The sequence below is a fragment of the Ceratotherium simum genome, chromosome 5 (genome assembly GCF_057802395.1).
Source record: "Ceratotherium simum simum isolate JZ-2026a chromosome 5, ASM5780239v1, whole genome shotgun sequence".
In the NCBI taxonomy this organism is placed as follows: Eukaryota; Metazoa; Chordata; class Mammalia; order Perissodactyla; family Rhinocerotidae; genus Ceratotherium; species Ceratotherium simum.
Genome location: NC_141904.1, coordinates 45531302 through 45550815, shown reverse-complemented (window position 1 = coordinate 45550815; position 19514 = coordinate 45531302). Strand labels below are relative to the sequence as shown.

Sequence of the window (19514 nt, the reverse complement as noted above, 5' to 3'; positions counted from 1 at the left end):
GCTGACTTTGCTCCCCAGCTAGCAGGAGGGCAGACAGACAGATTAGCACAGTCCCTTCCTATTCTGCTTTTATATGGAAGGGACATAGGTGTATAGAGACATATAAGGGAGAAAGCAAATAAGCGGGTCTTTACTTCCATGGCATCCATCACTTAATAGCCAGCTCTTTGGGAATCTTCATGATGTGGCTAACAGGAGGGTTTTTGTTTGTTTGCTTCCCAGAGTTATGAAAGGTGATGTTGAAAACTAGGAAGAGAGTCAAAAAGAAACGATAAAATCCCTCCATGATAACTGCAGGAGACAGAAAGAAAACCAGTGTGGCTGGAGGGAAGGATGGAGGGCCGTGGAAAGTTGGCCAGGAATTGGCAAGATTGACTCTTGCACGTTGGACTGTGCCTTAGCCCAGAAGCACAGAAAGCCACTGACAGGGCTTAAGCCTGTAGAGCATCTTTACATTTACATTTAAGTTACATCATAGAGGCCAGGTTGGGGGGTGTAGCGGGAGAGGATATGAGTAGATCAGTAAGGAGGTTGTTTCACCAGTTTCCATGATGGATTCATGTGAAAGTAGTCAAGATGTAGAGAAGTAGACAAATTTGAGAAATGATTAGGCGATGAAGTCAACCAAACTTGGTTTCCGATGCTCTTGTGCTGTACACTTAACTGAGTAGGAAGATAGCCTGGCTTCAGAAGATGATCTTGAGTTTAGTTTTGTCAATTTAGTAACATCCAAGGGAAGATGTCAAGTGGGCAGCGGTTATGTGAGTGTTATGTGAGTTCAGAGGAAAATCTGGGCTTGAAATCAAGATGCTTGTGTGCTCTGCATTTAGATGGTGGCTGAGGCCACGGGTGTGTGTGCTCTCTCTTAGGGAGAGCACATAGAGCTGCACTGTGCATGGTAACCACTAGCCACCTGTGGCTCTTGAAATTTAAATTAGTTCAAATTAAAAATTCAGTTCCTCAGTTACACTAACCACATTTTAAATGCTTAATAAAACATTCCCATCACCACAGAGAGTTCTGTCGGACAGTGCTGATCTAAAGTGAAAAGAAGAGAGGGCCTAGGATTGATCCTTGAGGAATGCCAACTGTTGAGGGCCAGCCAGGAGGGAATGGGCCTGCAGAGCAGATAGCGAGGAGCAAGTGCAGGAAGGCCGGGTAAGTTGTCATGTCACACAGTCAAGGGCAGAAGTGACAGGAAGGAGGGAGTGGCAAAATGTGACATGTGGCTATGAAGGCATCAGATGAGGACCAGGATGTGCCCCTTGGATTTAACAGTATGGCCCTCTGGGGACACCTTAGAGGGAACTATTTCAGTGGGTTAATAGGGCCAGGAGCCAATTTGGAGTATTTGGGGAGCAAGAGGTGAGAAGACAACCAGGATAGACGAAGTCTATCAACAAGTTCAGCTGGACAGGGAAGAGAGGACTAGAATGTCGAATGGAGGAGAGAGTGAGGGTAAAGGGTAGAGGAGAGCGTTTTGTCTATTTGTTGAGTGAGAGAAACTAGGATGTTTAATAGCCTATGGAGAATTCTAGGAATTTATCCCCCACATGTACTCACGTGTTCATAAGGATACACACATATGCACCCCTAACCTAAATATCCTGGTTTGGAGGAACAGGTTAAATGAATTGTCCTGCCCATACGGTAGAATTCTTGCAGCCATTGAAAAGAAAAAGAGCTTTCTACAATTCTTGATTTGGGACCATCTCCAAGATTTATTAAATTAGTTTGCAAGATGCAGAGCAGGGTATACTATGTTTTGTATTAAAAACAAGAAGGTAGATATTCTAGAGATATTTTATATTGATATTTGAAAAAAAAAAAACTTCTGAAAGAATGATCATGAAATTGGTAATGTAACGAGAAATTTCCTCCAAGATGAAGGACTGGGGGACCAAGCTGGGAGCGAATCTTTTCTTCACAATTTTTTTTGTAGTGCTTGATTCTTTTAAACTATGCACATGTAGGGGCCAGCCCTGTGGCTTAGCGGTTAAGTGCGCACGCTCTGCTGCTGGCGGCCCAGGTTCAGATCCCAGGCGCGCACCGATGCACCACTTGTCTGGCCATGCTGAGGCGGCGTCCCACATACAGCAACTAGAAGGATGTGCAACTATGACATACAACTATCTGCTGGGGCTTTGGGGAGAAAAAGGGAAAAAGAGGAGGAGGATTGGCAATAGATGTTAGCTCAGGGCTGGGCTTCCTCAGCAAAAATTAAAAAAAAGAGGAGGGTTGGCGTGGATGTTAGCTCAGGGTTGATCTTCCTATTTCCAAAATAAATAAATAAATAAATAAATAGGGCCGGCCCGGTGGCGCAAGCGGTTGGGTGCGCGCGCTCCGCTGCGGCGGCCCGGGGTTCGCTGGTTCGGATCCCGGGCGCGCACCGACGCACTGCTTTGGCAAGCCATGCTGTGGCGGCGTCCCATATAAAGTGGAGGAGGATGGGCACGGATGTTAGCCCAGGGCCGTCTTCCTCGGCAAAAAAAAGAGGAGGATTGGCGGATGTTAGCACAGGGCTGATCTCCTCACAAAAAAAAAAAATAAATAAAATAAATAAATAAATAAATAAATAAATAAAAATAAACTATATGCATGTATTTTAAAAATAAAAATATTTTTTAAGGTCGTTAGGAAATTTAGTTGAGAGAGAGAGAGGTTAAATAATCAGGAGGGGAGAGAGAGGTGACCCACCTCCTGGCTCTCTGGCCAGGACCCCTTGGCCCTTTATTACTCCACTGAGCAGAGCTCCATGAAATGAGGTTTATTTTAACGTAATGAGTTTTTGTGATGTTCCATGTTAACCATTGCATATTCTCTATAGCTGGATGACAAATCACCCCAAAACAAACATTTGCTTTCTCATCTGCAGTGAGCTTACCCAGGTACCTCTTGAGGCTATGATCAAGGCATCAGCCAAGGCTGCAGGCATTGTCCCCTCCCAGGCTCCCACGCGTGGCTGCTGGCAGGCCTCAGGGCCTTGGGGCTGAGACATCTGTTCCTTACCACGTGGTCCCCTTCATAGGGCAGCTCACAATGGGGCAGGCGCTCCCATCAGAGCCAGCGGTTGAGAGACAGAAGCCACAGCCTCTTTGTAACCCTATCTCAGGAGTGACATCCCATCATGTTTGCTGCCTTCTAGAAGTGAGTCACTAAGTCCAGCCCACACTCTAGGAAAGGGGGTTCCACAAAGGAGTGGATACCAGGGCAGGGATCATTGCGGGCCATTTAGAAGCTGCCTGCCACAATCCCCAAACTCAGCTCAGGTGAATACTTCTCTATATGGTAATGTTCATTTCCAGTTCATCAAAATAATTTTTATATCATGAACAAAAGGGAGTTCATGCATTCATCACTATATGTTTTTCTTCAGAATAACCAATTGGTGTTTTTATCATTCTGTGGTAATACTTTAGGGACTCCCATCTGTTTTTGATCCTTTCTGAACTCTCAATTTGATAAAATTTGGAAAGTTTGATAAAATAGGAAACTGATCATCACTTGACCCTTCAAAATCATTTAGGGAACATTCTCCTGTATTATGTAAGAGAAAGGCCTTGTTTTTAGGAAATATACACTGTTGTGGTTAGGGGCAAAGGGGCGTGTTCTCTGCAACTTACTCTCAAATGGTTAAGAAAAAATAATATAAAGAGAATGATAAAGCAAATAGGGCAAAATTGAAGCAGTCGGTAAATCTGAGTGAGGGTATTGGAGACTCCCTTGCATTATGAATGCAGTTTTTCTGTAAGTTTGAAATAATATCAAAATTAAAAGTTTGAGGAAAAAAAAGACCTTTCCCCAAACCTGCTAAATGAGAATTGCAAGTGGGACCTGGGAAACATTTTGTGAAAGATCCTCATACATTCTGATTACTGATCAGCAAGGTTTAGGACTCACTGCATGAGCGTCCACCTCATTTTACTGAAAAGCTGTCTGCATAGAGCATCTGAAATTGCCAATTGGACTTTTGCTTCTTTGGGTAAAGGAGGTCATCCCATGAGATAGTGTTTGTACCCTAACCACCACCCTTGCTCTCCTCCCGCTGCAGAATTGGCCTCTCAGAGGGAATGGGGATTTGATGGCAGAGGAGGAGTCTAATTTTGAAGCTCAGGGAAAAGAGGAGACCCGCAAGGATGTGTTCGTGGTCACTGTAAAGGGCAGAAGCAGTTGGTCTCAGCACAGAACTGTGCATAAATCCTCCCCACCATGCCTCTTTTGGCTCACCCACAATTCTGTGCCACATCTCAAAGCCCTTGATCATTCCCAGTGCAGGAGGCCTTAGCTGAGCTTACCCTAGTGACCCACCCCTGCCCCACCACCATCTGCTGGGGATACCAAAAGGCAGACAGCGTAGTGTGAGCTCCCATACCAGGGCCCTTTATGTACAGGGCATAGCCCAGCAGGAGCACATGGTAGGGCATGCCAGTTTGCCTGTGGTGGGCTGAGGAGGCTTCATGGAAGATGTAACACACCGTGTGTCTTCAATGAGTGGTAGTAATTCACAGGTTTATGTAAAGCCATGGGGCTCGGAAACAGGATGACCCTGAAGCTAGAGACCTGCCGCTAGTTCATTGTGCTGGTCATGGAGGTCGGGAGTGAGAACCAAGAGTGTGCTGCTGTGATTTGCTCAGAGCTCCCTGCACAGCAGCCCTGCACCGAGGAGCCTGGCAAAAGGGCAGTGGGGGAGGAGGCAGGGAAGGGGCAGAGAGGACTGGGAAAGGACACCCGAGAGGTGGGTTCAAGGTCCAGTACAGGGGTATCAACCTGATGGCCAGAAGCCCAGGTGTCTCCTGTACTCTCCCAGGGGCTGCCAGTTCTTCACAGCACTTAGCATAGTTAGCCTGGTATTGAACACCGTGGGTGGGGTCAATGGGACTCTACTTCCCTGAGGACGAAGAACATTCCCTGGAGGGCAAGAACTCGAGAACTGTTGGCGGAGCTCCTCTCTCCATGCCTGTCATTATTAGTGGTGGGCATTTGCCCCTGATGAGGGCTTTGTTTTGAAATAGTTGTCCTGTCATTGTGTTGAGGCCTCTGAGCTCTGACTCATCCCACTGTTTTGTTTTGTTCCATTTCCGTCTGGTACATGTTTTCCCTTGTGGTCAGCCATCACTTCCTCCCAGCCCAGGACATTTGGCTGCTGCACTGTGCATGCCTGGGGAGGGACTGGCTTTTCTAGCCCATGAGGAAGTCTTGATAATGATGCCAGTTCCTTTTTGAAAATAAGAATGGTGGGGCTTTGTCCCTGAGCTTATTTCATTAATCATTGTGGGTGTTTTTCTCTTCCCTTCCAGCAGTTCTCATGCCCTTTTAATTAAGCCTACATAAGTAAGAGCATTTATCTGTGTGCTTTGCCACGTACTTATTTGGAATGTTTGGTTCAAAGGGCAAAAAAAATATATACCCACAACCTGGTACAATTGCATGATTATTTATTAGCTGCAAGCTTGTTTGTTTGACTTGTCCGAAACAACTTATGGAAACATTGCTTCGCTTGTAAATTAACTGTGAATTAGCTACGGGCTTTGCTAGGTGACACAGGATCACTTCACCAAAACCTGGCCGTGTGCTTCTAAAACATTTATTTCATGTCCTGTTAACAAAATGACTTGCAGGTCGTTCAGGGTAACTGGCAAAAATCATCTATATTTTATGACTTTTACCAGGGGACTCCCTGTTAGCAAACAGCTTATTTCTCGTGCTCTCTGCCATTCTTGGCTTCACACAAGAAAACAGCAGTAATGGTAGAGGAAGAACTAAATATTTGAAGGCATGTTTAATTCCACACCTATTAGATGGGTCAGCTCATGTTTCTAAGTAGCAAAACAAGGAGCTAGAGTTGAGACGCTGGAGATATCGTGACTTTGTTTAGAAACCTTTGTCTGCAGCCATGTGGCTTAAGCAAGATTGTGCTGGCTTACAGCTTAACCTAAACTGTGACCGAGATCTCTTTTCCCAAGGGCAGACTAAAGAGAGCACTGATCACATGGGCTAGACACCATCTTTCTAGAACTTTCCAGTTTCTGAAAAGTGTGTGAGGGGAGGAGAAGGAAGCCATTGCTGCTCTCAAAGCATAAAATACAGCCACGTTTTTAGACTTAGAAGCAGTGAATAGAGCCAGGTGGAGTTGGAATGAAGAGGGTATTGGGACTAGCTTCTTTTCTGCAGTGATTTTAAGAGCCTCGTGAAGTATATTTTACTGCTTCTTCTGCAGTTTTGCATACTCTTCTGAATGTGATGTGTAGATAGAACCACAGCACTTTAGTCCTAGCTTTTGTTCTCTTTCTGAATTCACAAACAATTTTTTTTTTTTTCAATAACACACCTGACTTTGGTAGTCCTGGCCTCACCTAAAGAACCAAGAACATCTTCTAAGTTCACCTGGGCATTTGGGCCCTAAGAAAAATCAGAACTTTTCTATTTCCATTTGGTGGCCAAAGTGTGAACCTGTGATGTTAGATATAGAATAGTAAATTAGCTGTTATTATGCTTTCATTATTTTAGAAAAAACCCCAAAGAGCCTCTGGAATATGGTCAGAAACAGATAAGCCCATGCATTTGTACATGCCATCTCCAGAGCCTCACCCTGACACCACTTCGATCTTGGCATCCTGGGAGCCCTGCTCTTCAAGGCTGAGGGGCATGTATGTAATGCACTAGGCAGTTAACCCTGATTGATTCCAGAATTAATATCAGTGAAAGTCTGTAATCACTGCAATTCTGAAAACCCTGTCTCAGCCCATCTAGCAGCGACACACACCACAGGCCAAGTCTCCCTAAGCACACGCACACTCAGGAGAAACCCGATGGGGTGTGCTTAGGCTGTACGTGGGGAGTCAGCCACGAATGCTTCAGTTTCTTCATCCAGGCTCTGTGTCTGATCTCACTACGGTCTTGGATTTGTTTGTTCTCAAAGACAGAGTACACATTTGCAAAAATGTCATTTTTTCCTCACAGACGGAGCTGTGCTCTGCCCTCATGCAGGCATTTCTGCGTGTGTGTGTGCACACACATCATTATGCCCTGTTCCTCTAAGAAAGGTTACCATCCAGTTTTGGATTATGAGTAAAAAAGGGGAATTTGGGAACCCACAGATGTCCCCCTGAGTGTGAGTAAAGCACATTCTCATATCACAGGGAGCCTCTCTTTGGGGAGGCAAGCCCAGCCCTGGCCTGACCGCGGCCCTTGGGGGACTCCTGCTAGGGCAGGCTGCGCTCAGGAGAGCTCTGGTGCCTGCCAGCAGACCAGGGGAGGAAAAGGTTGCTCTGCTGTCTGTGGACTGCCCTGGCGGAGCAGCTGCCCCTCGGGGAACAGGCAGCACCATCCACTTAGACAGTGAACTGTTCCCCCTCTCTGTTGAAGATCCTGAGGTGGCAGCCCCCGGGAGCTGTGTGTTTACGGTGTTCAGTGATATCTTATGTAGCCCCAGAAGCTGGCCTCCCCCCTCACGGATCTTTCTTTAGATTATCTGGGGAAAGATGGAGCTGGGATCTCATGTCTGCTCCTTACCTAGCCCAAGCCGCAGGCTGTGCCCAGCTCCACGTTGGGCCTCTGCTGTTAGACACCATCTAGAAACTCAGCCTCCACCTTGTCCTGACAGTGCTGCTCCCTCCTTCTCTCCTCACACTCTCCTCCCTGCCTCAGCCCCTTTGTTCTCCACAGCACCCTGAGACAAGGCTGCAGGTGTGGGACTGACCAGAGGCGGTTATAGCTGAAGACAAACCTTAAAGCCAAATGCCAAATATGGCTGTTCCCCGAGTCCAGTGAAGAAGATACCACGTCAGAGCACTCCGAGTTCTAGTCTTCTTTTCCTTCTCAAGGTCAGCCCTGTCTCCTCCCCGTGGAGCCCCCTGTCTTCAGCCCTGCCCTTAGGAAAGCCCCACCCCTTATTCACAGGGCGGGTCTCTCTTCAGGATGGACGCCCTTTCCCTCACCTGTAGGGTACAGGGGTACACGAGAGTTGCCAGACTGAGGAACTGGCCAGGGCAGGTGGAGGACAGCTGTGGCAGCCTATCATGGTCCCTTGCCTGTTCTCACCTCCTTATACCATAGTCAGCTGAGCTGGACACACATGTGCACACACGTACACACGTGCACATACATGTACATGCCTTTCAGATAGCACAAATCTCAGAGACCATGCAGCAGCCTGAATCCCTACCAAGAAAAAGAAACCTTTCCATGAGGACAAGCCACCTGTAGAGACCCAGCCCACAGCAGGGTCCCCTTTCCCACTATTGTGAGGAAAAGTTTTGCTTTCTCAGACCAAGTCTCAGGGGCTGCCTGCTCAGAGCTCAGAAGACTCTCTAAGATGTCAAGATGTCTTTACTTTCTTTTTTTTTTCTTCCTTTCTTCCCTCCTTTTTTTTTTTCTTTTTAAGTAATTTATCTCATATTGCCTTCAGGAAGGAGACTTACCATCAGCCAGAAACAGAGGAACTCCAAGAAATTTTCTTAAGCAAATATTTTCTAGACCAAGTCTCCTACTCTCAGTGGCTCAAAGAAGCAGGCAGATTATTGAAATCACAATTTTTCTGGAGAGGATCAAATCTTCAGGCAGGGTTCCTTGGGCTCCAAAGGCAGAGGGAGCAATGGGACAGTTTATTTCCCCTTGTCCCCAGCAAGGGGGAGGGAGAAGGACGTCTTCCTAGAATAGTTAGGAACTCCTTGAGGGATGCATTTCATGTCTGTGTAATATTTTTAATCAATTAAAAAATAGGCATGAGCTTTAAAAATCATCCAGTAATTACTAACTGCACCTGTTACAATGTCTAACCTGGAGGAAAGGTAGGGGAAAGATAGTCCCTCAGACAGAGGTGGTTCAGTGCCATGGGTACCCCACATGGATTTCATTGGCCTGTTGTCACCAACTGGGACAGCGTTGTGTCACTTCAGTTCTAGATTTCAGAAAATGTTAACTGGCTGCCTACGTGTGCTCAAGACCCTGTGACACAGCAGTGAGGAGTGTTCCGTGACATTCCCATCAGGCTGTAGTCAGCTGTCGGCCTTGGTTCTAGGGCTGCCACTCGCCCAGGAGGGGATGTAGGTGACAGAAAATTAACGTGAAATGAAAGATGTAGGGGAGAAGCAGTAATTAATCCTACTTAATGAGACTTATAGATGGGAGTAAGTGGGAATTCGCTGTTCTGAGGGAAAGGGATGTCAAATGAATGAAGGCTGGAGTCCCTGCCCAGCACTTACGGTGTTTTTCTTGGAGAACAAGATCAAGCACAATCAAGTCAGCCATGCCTGGCTCCAGCTTTATCCAGGCTCTTCAGAAGGGGCGCTGATGCCAGCAATTCCACTCACAGCCGTGGGCACCCAGGGTAGCAGTTCTTATCGGCCGGGGGATGAGACTGCCCCAGGGGGTCATGGGTACATGTTGATATCTCGGGCAATTGAGGCAAGATAGAGTTTTAAAAATCATAGTCAATATTATAATTATTGGTTTGGTTTTAGCCATAGTATTGATTTTGAAATATTAAAGGACATTAAGGGAGGATATAGATGTTTGTGTTCATGAAAGGGCCATACACGGTTTAGACGGGGGAAAAACCAACACTACCCTGGGAAGATCCTAAAAATGATGGGAAACGCTTGTGCTTTCCCTGTGAGCTGAAGTTGTGCCTGCGTTTCACAAGGATCTTTCTTCTCTTTGGTGAAGGGCGAGATGTTTCTGAAGGCTGGAACCCCCTCTGCAGGGGCCCTTCTCGCGCCTGTGCAGCTCCAGACCGCCACGGATGCCGCCGCTTCCCCGGGCAGAGATGCCGCTTGCCCTGTGGCAGCCGTTCCCACTCATCCTGCTCTCTCTTTCCCGGTGGCGACTTTCATTGTTTTCTTAGATTAAAGGTTATTCCCCCTGGATGTTTAAGAAAAATATTTATTTTAAATTTTCAAGAAATCTTTGCTTGAAACCCTGGTGTGGGCAGTGGACGGTCTCCCAAATTTCATTCAGCAGACTGTTTACCTCAGCCTTTTGTTTTCTAAACTCTCTGGATTTCCCTTTCACGCCACAGTGAAATCGTGTCCCCCACACTCCCTGACTCGGGGCTTCGATGGGAGACTCACTGAAGGAGCCTGTGGGGGTTTTCTTTGGAGCAGCCATTTGTGTTTGGTGTCCGTTATCCCTCTGTGTCCCTGGCCTGTCCACATCCCCCCCAGGCTAAACCCCGAGCCCTGGCATGTCCCTAAGTATCAACTCTGGACCCGCAGATTGAAGATGAGGGTTGACCAGATCATCATCTCGGCTTTGGCTGGTCACAAACGTCACTGGGTCTCATCTCCCTTAGGGACCCTAGTGACCTGTGTGCTACCCATGGGGCTTCCTGACCTCAGCAAACTGGTGCTTTGAGAGAAGAACACTACCTCCCTCCCTGGGCTTCTGGACAGGAAAGGAGTTATATCCTGCAGCCCCCAGCACACCCTTCCTCCCAGACTACTGCCTACATTCAGATCAGGAGTGGGCTAGTTCCTGAGTAAGTGATGCTGTGAAAGTCTTCTCCAGGAAATGCCTCCTGCAGACCAGATGCTTTGGTCATCTGGATGATCGGAACAACTGGGTTAATGTCCTGGTAACATCACTGGATGTGTCAGTATCATGGGCTGATAACTGATCACATTGGCGACCTCTGTGTCTTCTGATAAACAGCCCAGTACTGTATTGTAGCAGAACCTAATGGAGGATTTCCTCCTGCATTTCACTCTGCAAAATAACATCACACCTAGAGATCTGGTTACTTCAGTGAAAGATGCTATTAAAAAAGTAACTCAGTTTTTACAAGAAACTTAGTCATTTGTCCTCTGGTTTGGGGGCAAACTGATCACCATTCTATTTTCACATGATTACTTGCCAAAATACGAAATGCTTTTTTTTCCTTTCTCACACAGAATTGGTGTCACCTTCGTCTGTCTTTTCTGTCTTGCCATCTGGGGACATATTTCCCGTGTCTTCCTCACCCTTTGTCACACTCTCTTACTTATGTGGTCGTGATGCACATAGCTGATGGTCATTCCAGAAGTATTGATCATAGTTTTTATATGTATTATGTTATTTCATTTCCTTATGTTTGGTCATAGCTTGCTTTTGATCTTAGGGACACTGATTCTTTTTATTTCCAATCACACTTGTATTTTACAGATTCCGTCTGCATTCTGACCCAGTCCTACACGGTGGGGCCACACCGTTGCATGCCCCTGAGTGGCAGGGTTAAGGCGCCTTCCACCCAGGCCTGGCCTCGGGCCACTGCTCTGCTGTCCCCCTTTGTGGTGTCCGCAAGGCGCTCCAGCGCGCGCTCTTACTCTCCACACTCACACCGCTGTTTCCAAAACACGTCCATTCGTTTCAGCTGCCTTTTCAGCAACATCTGTTACCGGTTTTCTCTCCTCGTCTAATCAGGGAGACATCGTGTTTCTTAGCCTTTTTTGTTCCTGAATAATGTATGAATATTTCTGTTCCCCTTATGTGTTTAGCAAATTGCACTTCATTGCCGGATTTAGGTTTGCCGATCTTGACACTTTCCCTCATTGGATAGGCTGCTTTGCAGTTCACCATCCCCAGCCTTCTCCCTGCTTTAGCTGTCTGAGTGCTTGTGATTTTGCCAACTAACTTTCCCACTACGTTTTCCATATTCTCTTGTTCTTGTGCTCTTTAGAAGCCTTTCTTAAAAAAAACAAAACAAACCACAAGCAAGGATTTCTGTATTTTTTTAAAGAAATTAACTCTTAAACTTCCTTTCTGGAGTTTTAAGCAACTTTTAAAAATCTTACTTAACTGTGTGCTTACAGGTCAGAATAGGGGTTAATATGGTGTGTTCTAGAGCCAGATCCCCTTGGTTTAGAGATTTAGCAGAAGCAGAAAATCTGAGCCATGCGGGACAGGACAAAATTTAAGCCTCACCAGGAATCCAGACAATGCCAGCAAACCCTCACCGGCAGGCAATGTAATCCATCCGCATCTGAATCTCACAGCACAGGTGAACCCAGTGGCTAGCTGGGTGAGGTTATAATAGTCCAAAACCAGAGCAGAGTCGGGATGCACCTTCAGGCAACGGCCGAGCAGCCTGCAGGTTAGCGGCCCAGGCTTTGGAGTCAGACAGCCTGGGCTCAAACTTCCTATGAGCTGTGTTACCTTGGGCAGGTTTCTCAACCTCCCTGTGCCTCAGTTCCCTCTTTAAAATGATAATAATAGTATGTCTCTCATAGGGAGGTTATGAGGAGCAAATGAGTTAATAATATATGTACACTTTAGAACAGTGCCTGGTATGTAATATAAGTGTTGGTTGCTGTTAATTTAAGTTATACACAGGTAATAGAATATAACAGACATTACAAGTTATGTCACCAAAGCAGGAGGAAAAGAGGTTTTGATGTATAAGCACAGTTAGAAATACAGGAAATGGGGAGCTGAGGAGGTACGTAGCCAAGATGCGTGTGAAGCTGGTGCAGAGGAATGTGTATGAAGTGCGGGGCTGGTGCCCCAGACACACCTGCCTGCGTCCCACAGCTTGTGGGAACAATCTGGATGGAGGGCGTCCACCTCATGCAGAAGCCCAGGGTGCCCGGGGAAGAGTCTGTTACACTAATTGTAGTGACTTCGTGTGGATTTGGGATAAATAGAAAGGATCACGTTTAGGGTGCCTGTAACTGGGAGAAAACATCAGCACCCACCCAAGGAGTGTGAAAGGATGGAGGTGACGGGCAGCTCTGATGAGGGCTTTTTGCACCTGTTAATGCTCCCCAAACCCAGGGAGATGGGTCACTCTGTCATCAGTTTTGCTTGGTCACTTTTTGTTAGCATTCAGTGCCTTTCAGCCCCCTGCGCAACTGCATGGCCTGGAGCATTAGCAGATATGTGGTGACTTGAACAGCCCAGATTTGAGAGACACTGTAACTAATCAGATGCACTTGGCTCCCTGTCCCAGGAGCCTCAGAATAAGTGCGCCCCCGAGGACGGGTGGAAAGCAAGCCTCTGGCTTCTGCAGGCCCCCTGCTCTTTACTGGAAGTAATTTCTGTTTTCAAAATACCTGAAGTTTTTTTTAAGTGCCTTTAACTTCTGCTTTTGTAAATTTTGCTCTGAAACCCAAATATGCAGACAACACAGGGCTCAAAAGATTATTTAAGAAGTAGACATTAAAAAAAACTTTTTCTTTAAGTTGAACTGACATTTTCCCTCCCCAGGGTCAGCTCACGCAGTTATTGAACTTGTGAACGCCAGCATCTCACCGTTGCGCGCGCTGGGGCTGGCTAGACTCTTGCTTCATTTTGCCCTGACTCTAGTGACATGACCTCTCCAGAGGGAGAGGTGGTGGATGTAACTGTCCCCAGGACAGCCCGAGGGCCTGCTGCCCCATGCGTTCCTGCCCCTGCACCCACTGCTCTGGGCCTGTGAGAGCCTGATGGCCTCGCCAGGCCCCAGGCAGATCTGGAGTTTTTAATCATTATATTAAAATATGTTCAGAATACTGCTTGTTTGAGGTGAATTTTCCTCTAGATCTAACAAACAAAAATAGTCTTTGTGAAACTATGGCACTTCCAAAGGCCCGCTCTTTACTTTCCTTTTTCACTTGAATGGCCAGACTCTTGCTTAATTTTGCCTTAACTACCTGACCTCAGACAGGTTGCTTAGGCTTCTCTCTCTAGAGAGGGATAGAGAAGACCTGGCCCATGGTTGCCAGGGTGGACGTGGAGCATGGGCACAGCTGTGTGTGAGGGAGGCTCCCAGTCCTGCTCCCTTCCTGAACTTTGCTGAACTGAACTGGCCTGAGAACCCAGTTCCTGTATGAGCTGCTGCCACAGGATAGCCCGGCCTGTGAGGCCAACAGCCCAGCCATTGAGCTCTGCACTTAGAGAGCCAGCATGGGCCGTGAGGCCTCTAGTAAACAGGAAGAGATGAATGCACAGGCTCTTTCTGTCCTCCAGCCAAGAGCTGCCCAGATAAAGTGGTTCTGTAGGTTGTTGTTGCTTTTGGGGGAAGGGATAATGGAGTAGTTGCTAACAGATTACAAATTGGGCTATAATGTAATCAATTAGTTGTGATTTCCTGAGCACTGAATAGAAGGATCCCGAAGCTGTTTGTGGGCTCAGCCAGGGAGAGTCTTGGCTACAAGCCTGGGAGGGCAGGGGCCGTCTGAGGTCTGGGGGATCCACCGTGGCCATCCCAGGTCCGTGGGAAGCATTTGCAGGTCTCAGGACACGTTTCTGTACTTCCCCACAGGGAAAAGGGGTCCAGTCAGGCATCCTTTCTCAGGATAAGCTGTGCACTTGGCTAACACACTTAGTGATTAGGTTCCTATTGTAATCATTACTAATAATGATGCAAAAAATCAGTCTGTGCTTTTTAAAGAGTAATTTGGAGCATGAGTTTTAATGAGTCATGAGTTGGATTCCATTTCTCTTCATTCTGATGCTTTTTGTGGGAAAGAAGGCAGCACTATTATCCTGCTTATATTTTTAATAAGGTTTTAGCTTAAGAATCCCCAAAGAAGCCAGATTTATTTTGAAGAGGATAATGTTGCTTCCTCCCACCCCAACCCCCAGGCAGGGCAGCTAAAGCAAGGAAGCCAAAGGGCTGAGCCACAAGAGGCAGCCTGGTTGGGCGGGGGGGAGGGGCTGTGCCGTCACCCCCTGCGACTCCAACGTGCTAATTTGTGAAAGATGGCAGACAACAAATCAGAGACTCCCAAGCTCAGGGTGGTCCATGGAGAAACTTCCAGGGCTTGTTAAAAATTCAGCGAGTCGTGGGATCCACTACAGACCAGCGAGTTAGCATCTCAGGGAGGGGCCTACGAGTCTGCACTTAACAAGGTCTAGGGATTCTCATGTGGCCTCTGGACCAAATGATCGTCAGAGTTCCTTCTGATCAGAAATTCTGTGCTTCTGGAGTTAATTCTACCAGTGCTCACCATTTCCCCCAGGCTGGGGCTCAGCACCTACCCCCCTTGCTCCTCTTCACCAGGAGGCAGCTGGCAGTGGGGAGGCAGTTCTGGTACAAGCTGCATGACCGCACAGTGAGGGCCTTCAGACCCATGAGCAGTAGACAGGAGTTGGTTTACCCAAGAGAAGCCATCTCAAGGCCAGACGGCTTCTGACTGTCTTTCAGGTGGGACGACGAAGGCCAACCCGTTCGTACAGGAAAGGTTTGGATGTCGCTCACTGACCTCAAAACCAATTTAGCTCTTCCTCTCGGACAAGCGGGCTATTGCAGCTCGTCTTCTCTACACTGCTTGGGCTGTTCTTTGGGCTTTAGCTCCAGGTTTTAAGTTCTGGTCCTGCCATCTGCTCAGCGTGTCCAGCCGGGGAGTGCAGGAGACACCGGGAGTCAAGCCAAGCCACAGCTCCTTGCACGGCCCACGGAGGCTCATCATTGCACTGGTGAAGGCCACAGAGAGCACAGGCCTTCCTGCCACATTTCCTTTGGGAATCACAAAGCTCCATGAGGCCGATCAAGCCCTGAAGGATGGAGCCACAGAGGAAGGGGCTGGAGGTGGGTTTGGCCCAACCCACCAGACTGTGGGGCCTGATCGCTCGTTGGCTTCAAAAGAAGCCTTGCTTGGGGCCAGCTCCTTGGCCTAGTGGTTAAGTTCAGTGCACTCTGCTTCAGCAGCCTGGGTTTGGTTCCTGAGCGAGGACCTATATCACTTGTCGGCGGCCATGCTGTGGTGGCACCCCACATATAAAATAGAGGAGGATTGGCACAGATGTTAGCTCAGGGCGAATCTTCCTCAGCAAAAAAAAAAGAAGCCTTGCTCTAGGACAGGAGAAGGGAAGGGCAAAAGTGGAGACAGGTGCTCCTGTGCAAATTGCTCCCGCTACTGGCCTGAGGCATGAGAGGATTGTGGGTCCCTGGCTGTCGTTCCTACCTTTGCTATGAGCAGTGCAGTTCAGTGCAGATGACCCTGTGACCTCCCAGACATGCCCAGGCTCTTAAGTGCTGCCCTGAGCTGGGCAGGCACTGCAGGCGGGGAGGAGCCCAGCTGGGTGGGTGCTGAGTCCCTTCCCTGGCCTAGGTGAAGCCCCCCAACTTTGGGCCTGAGAGAAGGGACATCTCCAAAAAGTTAGACAAAAGTCACTTCATGCTGGGTCCTCCAGGGGAGAAGGCCCGTCAGACAGGAGCTCTCCGCTGGCCGCTGTGGAGCAGGGGGCCCCTCCCAGGAGATCTGCGGGACACCCCCGCAGTCCTTCGCCTGGCGCCAGGGGGCTCCCAGCCTCAGCCACACACATAAATGGGGGAAGCAGTTTGCACCTCACAGGGAGCCTGAAAGCCTCTTTTGGATTAAAACCCATTTGGTCAGAACCCATTTTGATTTCCCTCCCCATGTGGAGTGCCGGGGAATCGTGGCTGGAAGATTCTGAGACCAGCTAGGGAATGTTTTATCCTCATTACAGTTTGCGTTTAAGTTTACGTAGCCTTTAATTTCTTAGGGTTACTTGTCAAATCAGGAAATAGATTCATATTCTCTCTCCTTCTCTCTCATACAAAGACATTTAAAAAGGTCTCACAAGTATTAAATGACACCAGCTAGAAGGGCCTGCAGTGAATCTGGGCTGAAATATTACAGTGTTCCTGTATGGGGATATTTCATATCAGTAGTTAGCAGGTGGAGTGCGCTCATGAGAGGGCCGGAAGCGTTAGTAATGGAAAAGGTGACAGATGCAGAAACTGACTTGCGGGGAGACTCTCACGTGGCAGTTCTGCTTCTCCAGCTTGTGAACTAAAGCAGACCACCCCCACCACCCTGGCAGGCTGAAGATCACACGGACATTGCGCTGTGGGTCATTTGGACAGGCACGTCCTTGGGCCAGCGTCAACTCCTGTGCCCACCCCCTGCTCTTGACCTGCAGAAATACTGCTTCCCCTGCAGGAAGAGCCTGCCCCACCCACAGACTGGTCACCGTGACTCCACCCGGCACCCTCCCCCATCAAAAGCCATCCTGTAAACCCTGCTTCCATGTGGAGAACCAGGGCCAGGTAGTCCCCTCCCCAACGCAAATGGAGAGGGATCAGTCTCCAGGAGCCCATCTCTGTGCCGCCCGTGGGAGATAGACCAGGCTCAGAAAAGATGAGAACTGTCCGGAGTGCAGGTGTCTCCAAAGATATGGATCTGAAGGGTCCATAGGGGGAAATCGGGTTGAGACAGGAGGCAGAGGCTTTCAATTTATAGTCTGTGAAAGGGACTCCTCTCTCTGCAAGTCAGAGGGAGCATGGCATTGCATCCAGCCCCAGGGGGCACTTGGGACTCCCAAGTGGGGCAGCTAGGTACCCAGGGCACCACCAGTGTTTGTGCTCAGAGTTTTGTTTTTCCCATAAGTAAATAGCTGTTATCAAAAATCTGTGTGTGTATTTTAAGCCAAATTCCGAAGTAGTTATTCATTTATTCAACAAATAGGGCAGAGCTGTAGTCGTGTATTCCAGCACCCACAGGATGGAGGGGGCTGGGATCCGTGGGACTGGGGGAGGCGGGAGGCTGGGGCCCCAGCACTTGGAGCAGCAGGACTTCCTCCGCCATGGTGCTGTGATCTCTGAGTGCAGGCTCCTTCCCTCTGAGCCTGGCAGACTGGAACTCTATCTTTGCCTTGCCCTCAGGGAGACTTCACAGGACGCCCCCAGTGACACTGGATGGGGGTGGGGGGGTTCCTATGGCTGTGGGGACAGAGGGCTGCTGTTTTGGACCATCTGCTCTGAGCCAGGGACTTCGTGTGCAGTAATCTCCACAGCCACCCTGCAAAATGTGCACCATTGCTCCCTCTGTGCTGATGTGGAAACTCAGGCTTAGAGAGGTCAAATTGCCAGGTTTCCTCAATTTGTGGGGGCAGAGGAAGGACTTGGCCCCAAGTCAGTGCTCCAGACCCCCTGCTCTGTCTTTCCTCTCTCCTCCTTATCCTGGATGTCCAGGGAGGAGGAGATGCCAGCTGCTTCTCATTTCAATATCTTTAAAATCCCTGCTGAGCTGGGCTCACACCATACAGTGTTGCATTTCCACCCACATTTACTGTTTCCCATCTCATCAGGGTCAGAAACAGGGGCTCTGGACTTCCAGGAAGTCTTGGGCAGCACCAGAGGGTCACGTGTGGTTCAAAGGGGTTCAAATTGTGCTTTGATGGAGCTAAAGGAACGCGTGGCATTGCCCAGGGGCTCCCGCAGAGGCGGGAGCCCGTGCCACCACTGAGGGGCCACCACTTAGGCTTGGGTGGCTCACACAGTGTCCTGTATTCTCTCAACAGCAAATGCAGCTTGTGGCTGAGAACCTGAAGGAGGAATCGAGGGAAGGCGAGAAGGAGAAGGCGACCTGAACGCGCGGGCTGCCCTGAGCGCAGGCAGGGGAGTACCCGGAGCAGCGTCATGGCTCCTGCACCCAGACCCAAAGCTTGGCCAAGTGAAGCGACTCCCACGTGGCAGGCCCCCTCCTCGCCCTGCAGTGTCCCGTCTCAGAGCTGGTGAAGAGGGCCGCCAGGACCCAGCTCTTGGCAGACCCCCACTCCCGCCCTGCTCCCTCTGGGTTTCTGCCCAAGCACCACACACCACTCCAGCTGCCTGACCCTGCTCCAGAGCCACTGCTGCCCCCTGAGCTTCGTGCGTGGATGAACCGCCAGCTCTCCATGTTGCCCCTCACAGTGATGGTCACACCCGCCCCCGCCACGGCCTAGGGACCTGTTGGGTAGGGTGGCAGGTCGGGGGTGTGTGCCCACCGTGCTATCACAGGAGCCATTCTGAAGGGGGCTTCCGCTGAACCTCAATTAAGAGTGAGAGATGTACAAAGAGGCAGTGTTTCCAACACCCCAACACCTCTAAATACCTCTTTCCTGGTTCTATTTTGCAATATGTTAACAGATCCTTTATCAACAAAAACAATAGTAACTGAGCAATTAAAGGCAACACGCACCTCTCTGACTCCTACTTCCCGTACGAGGACTGAGGTGGCCCCTCTGTTCCAAGCCCTGGGTCAGGTCATTAAAGGTGGAGCTGTGAGGGGAGGAGCTGAGGGTGGGGCTTAGCTTGAGGCTGGGCACCTGTGGGCCACATCCAAAGCTTGCAGCCGAAACCCAGGCAGTTCTCGGGAGGTTCTGCTGCTGCTGGAGCCTGCCCCAAGGGTGCCCAGCAAGGGCCACCGGGGCTGCTTTCATGCACACGGCTCCAGACCGAGGGCCAGCTGCCACACCCGGCAGCGTGGTGTGGGCTCACGCCTGGGGAGGAGGGACTTGTCTTTGCCCAGGGATGCCGCCCACCTCCCTGTGCCCCTGGGGCTGTACTTCTTTCACAGGCACAATAGCCCGTGTGGGCCAATAGCCTGGCCCACAGGGGTACAGCCCTCCAGCCACAGGGCAGTGACTCTGGAGCCTGGGCTGCTCCCCTGGCTGTGGTCTAGCCATGAGGACCATGCCACGAGAGCAGGGCCTGGCTTCTTTTCCTGCCAGCTGGTCAAACTCTGCCTCATGAAATGGCCAGCCCCTCCCCACCGGGGCGCACGTCCCTCACAGCCAGGGCACCACAGACCCATGGGCCCTTCCACTCGGAA

The 19514-nt window shown here is 49.3% G+C and overlaps 1 protein-coding gene across 5 annotated transcripts in view; it reads left to right on the top strand.

The window, feature by feature from the left end:
- The window catches only part of ANO10 (anoctamin 10), a 217060-nt gene extending 198171 nt beyond the window's left edge, over window positions 1–18889 (top strand). For 4 of the 5 annotated variants that reach the window (XM_087430808.1, XM_087430809.1, XM_087430810.1 and 1 more), the window contains one exon: window positions 18223–18889. In XM_087430808.1, coding sequence (XP_087286934.1) covers window positions 18223–18291 — 69 coding nt within the window. In that variant the 3' untranslated portion in view covers window positions 18292–18889. The remainder of the gene's footprint in view (window positions 1–18222) is intronic. The other variant, XR_015552203.1, reaches the window with a different exon arrangement.
- The last annotated feature ends 625 nt before the right edge of the window (window positions 18890–19514 follow it).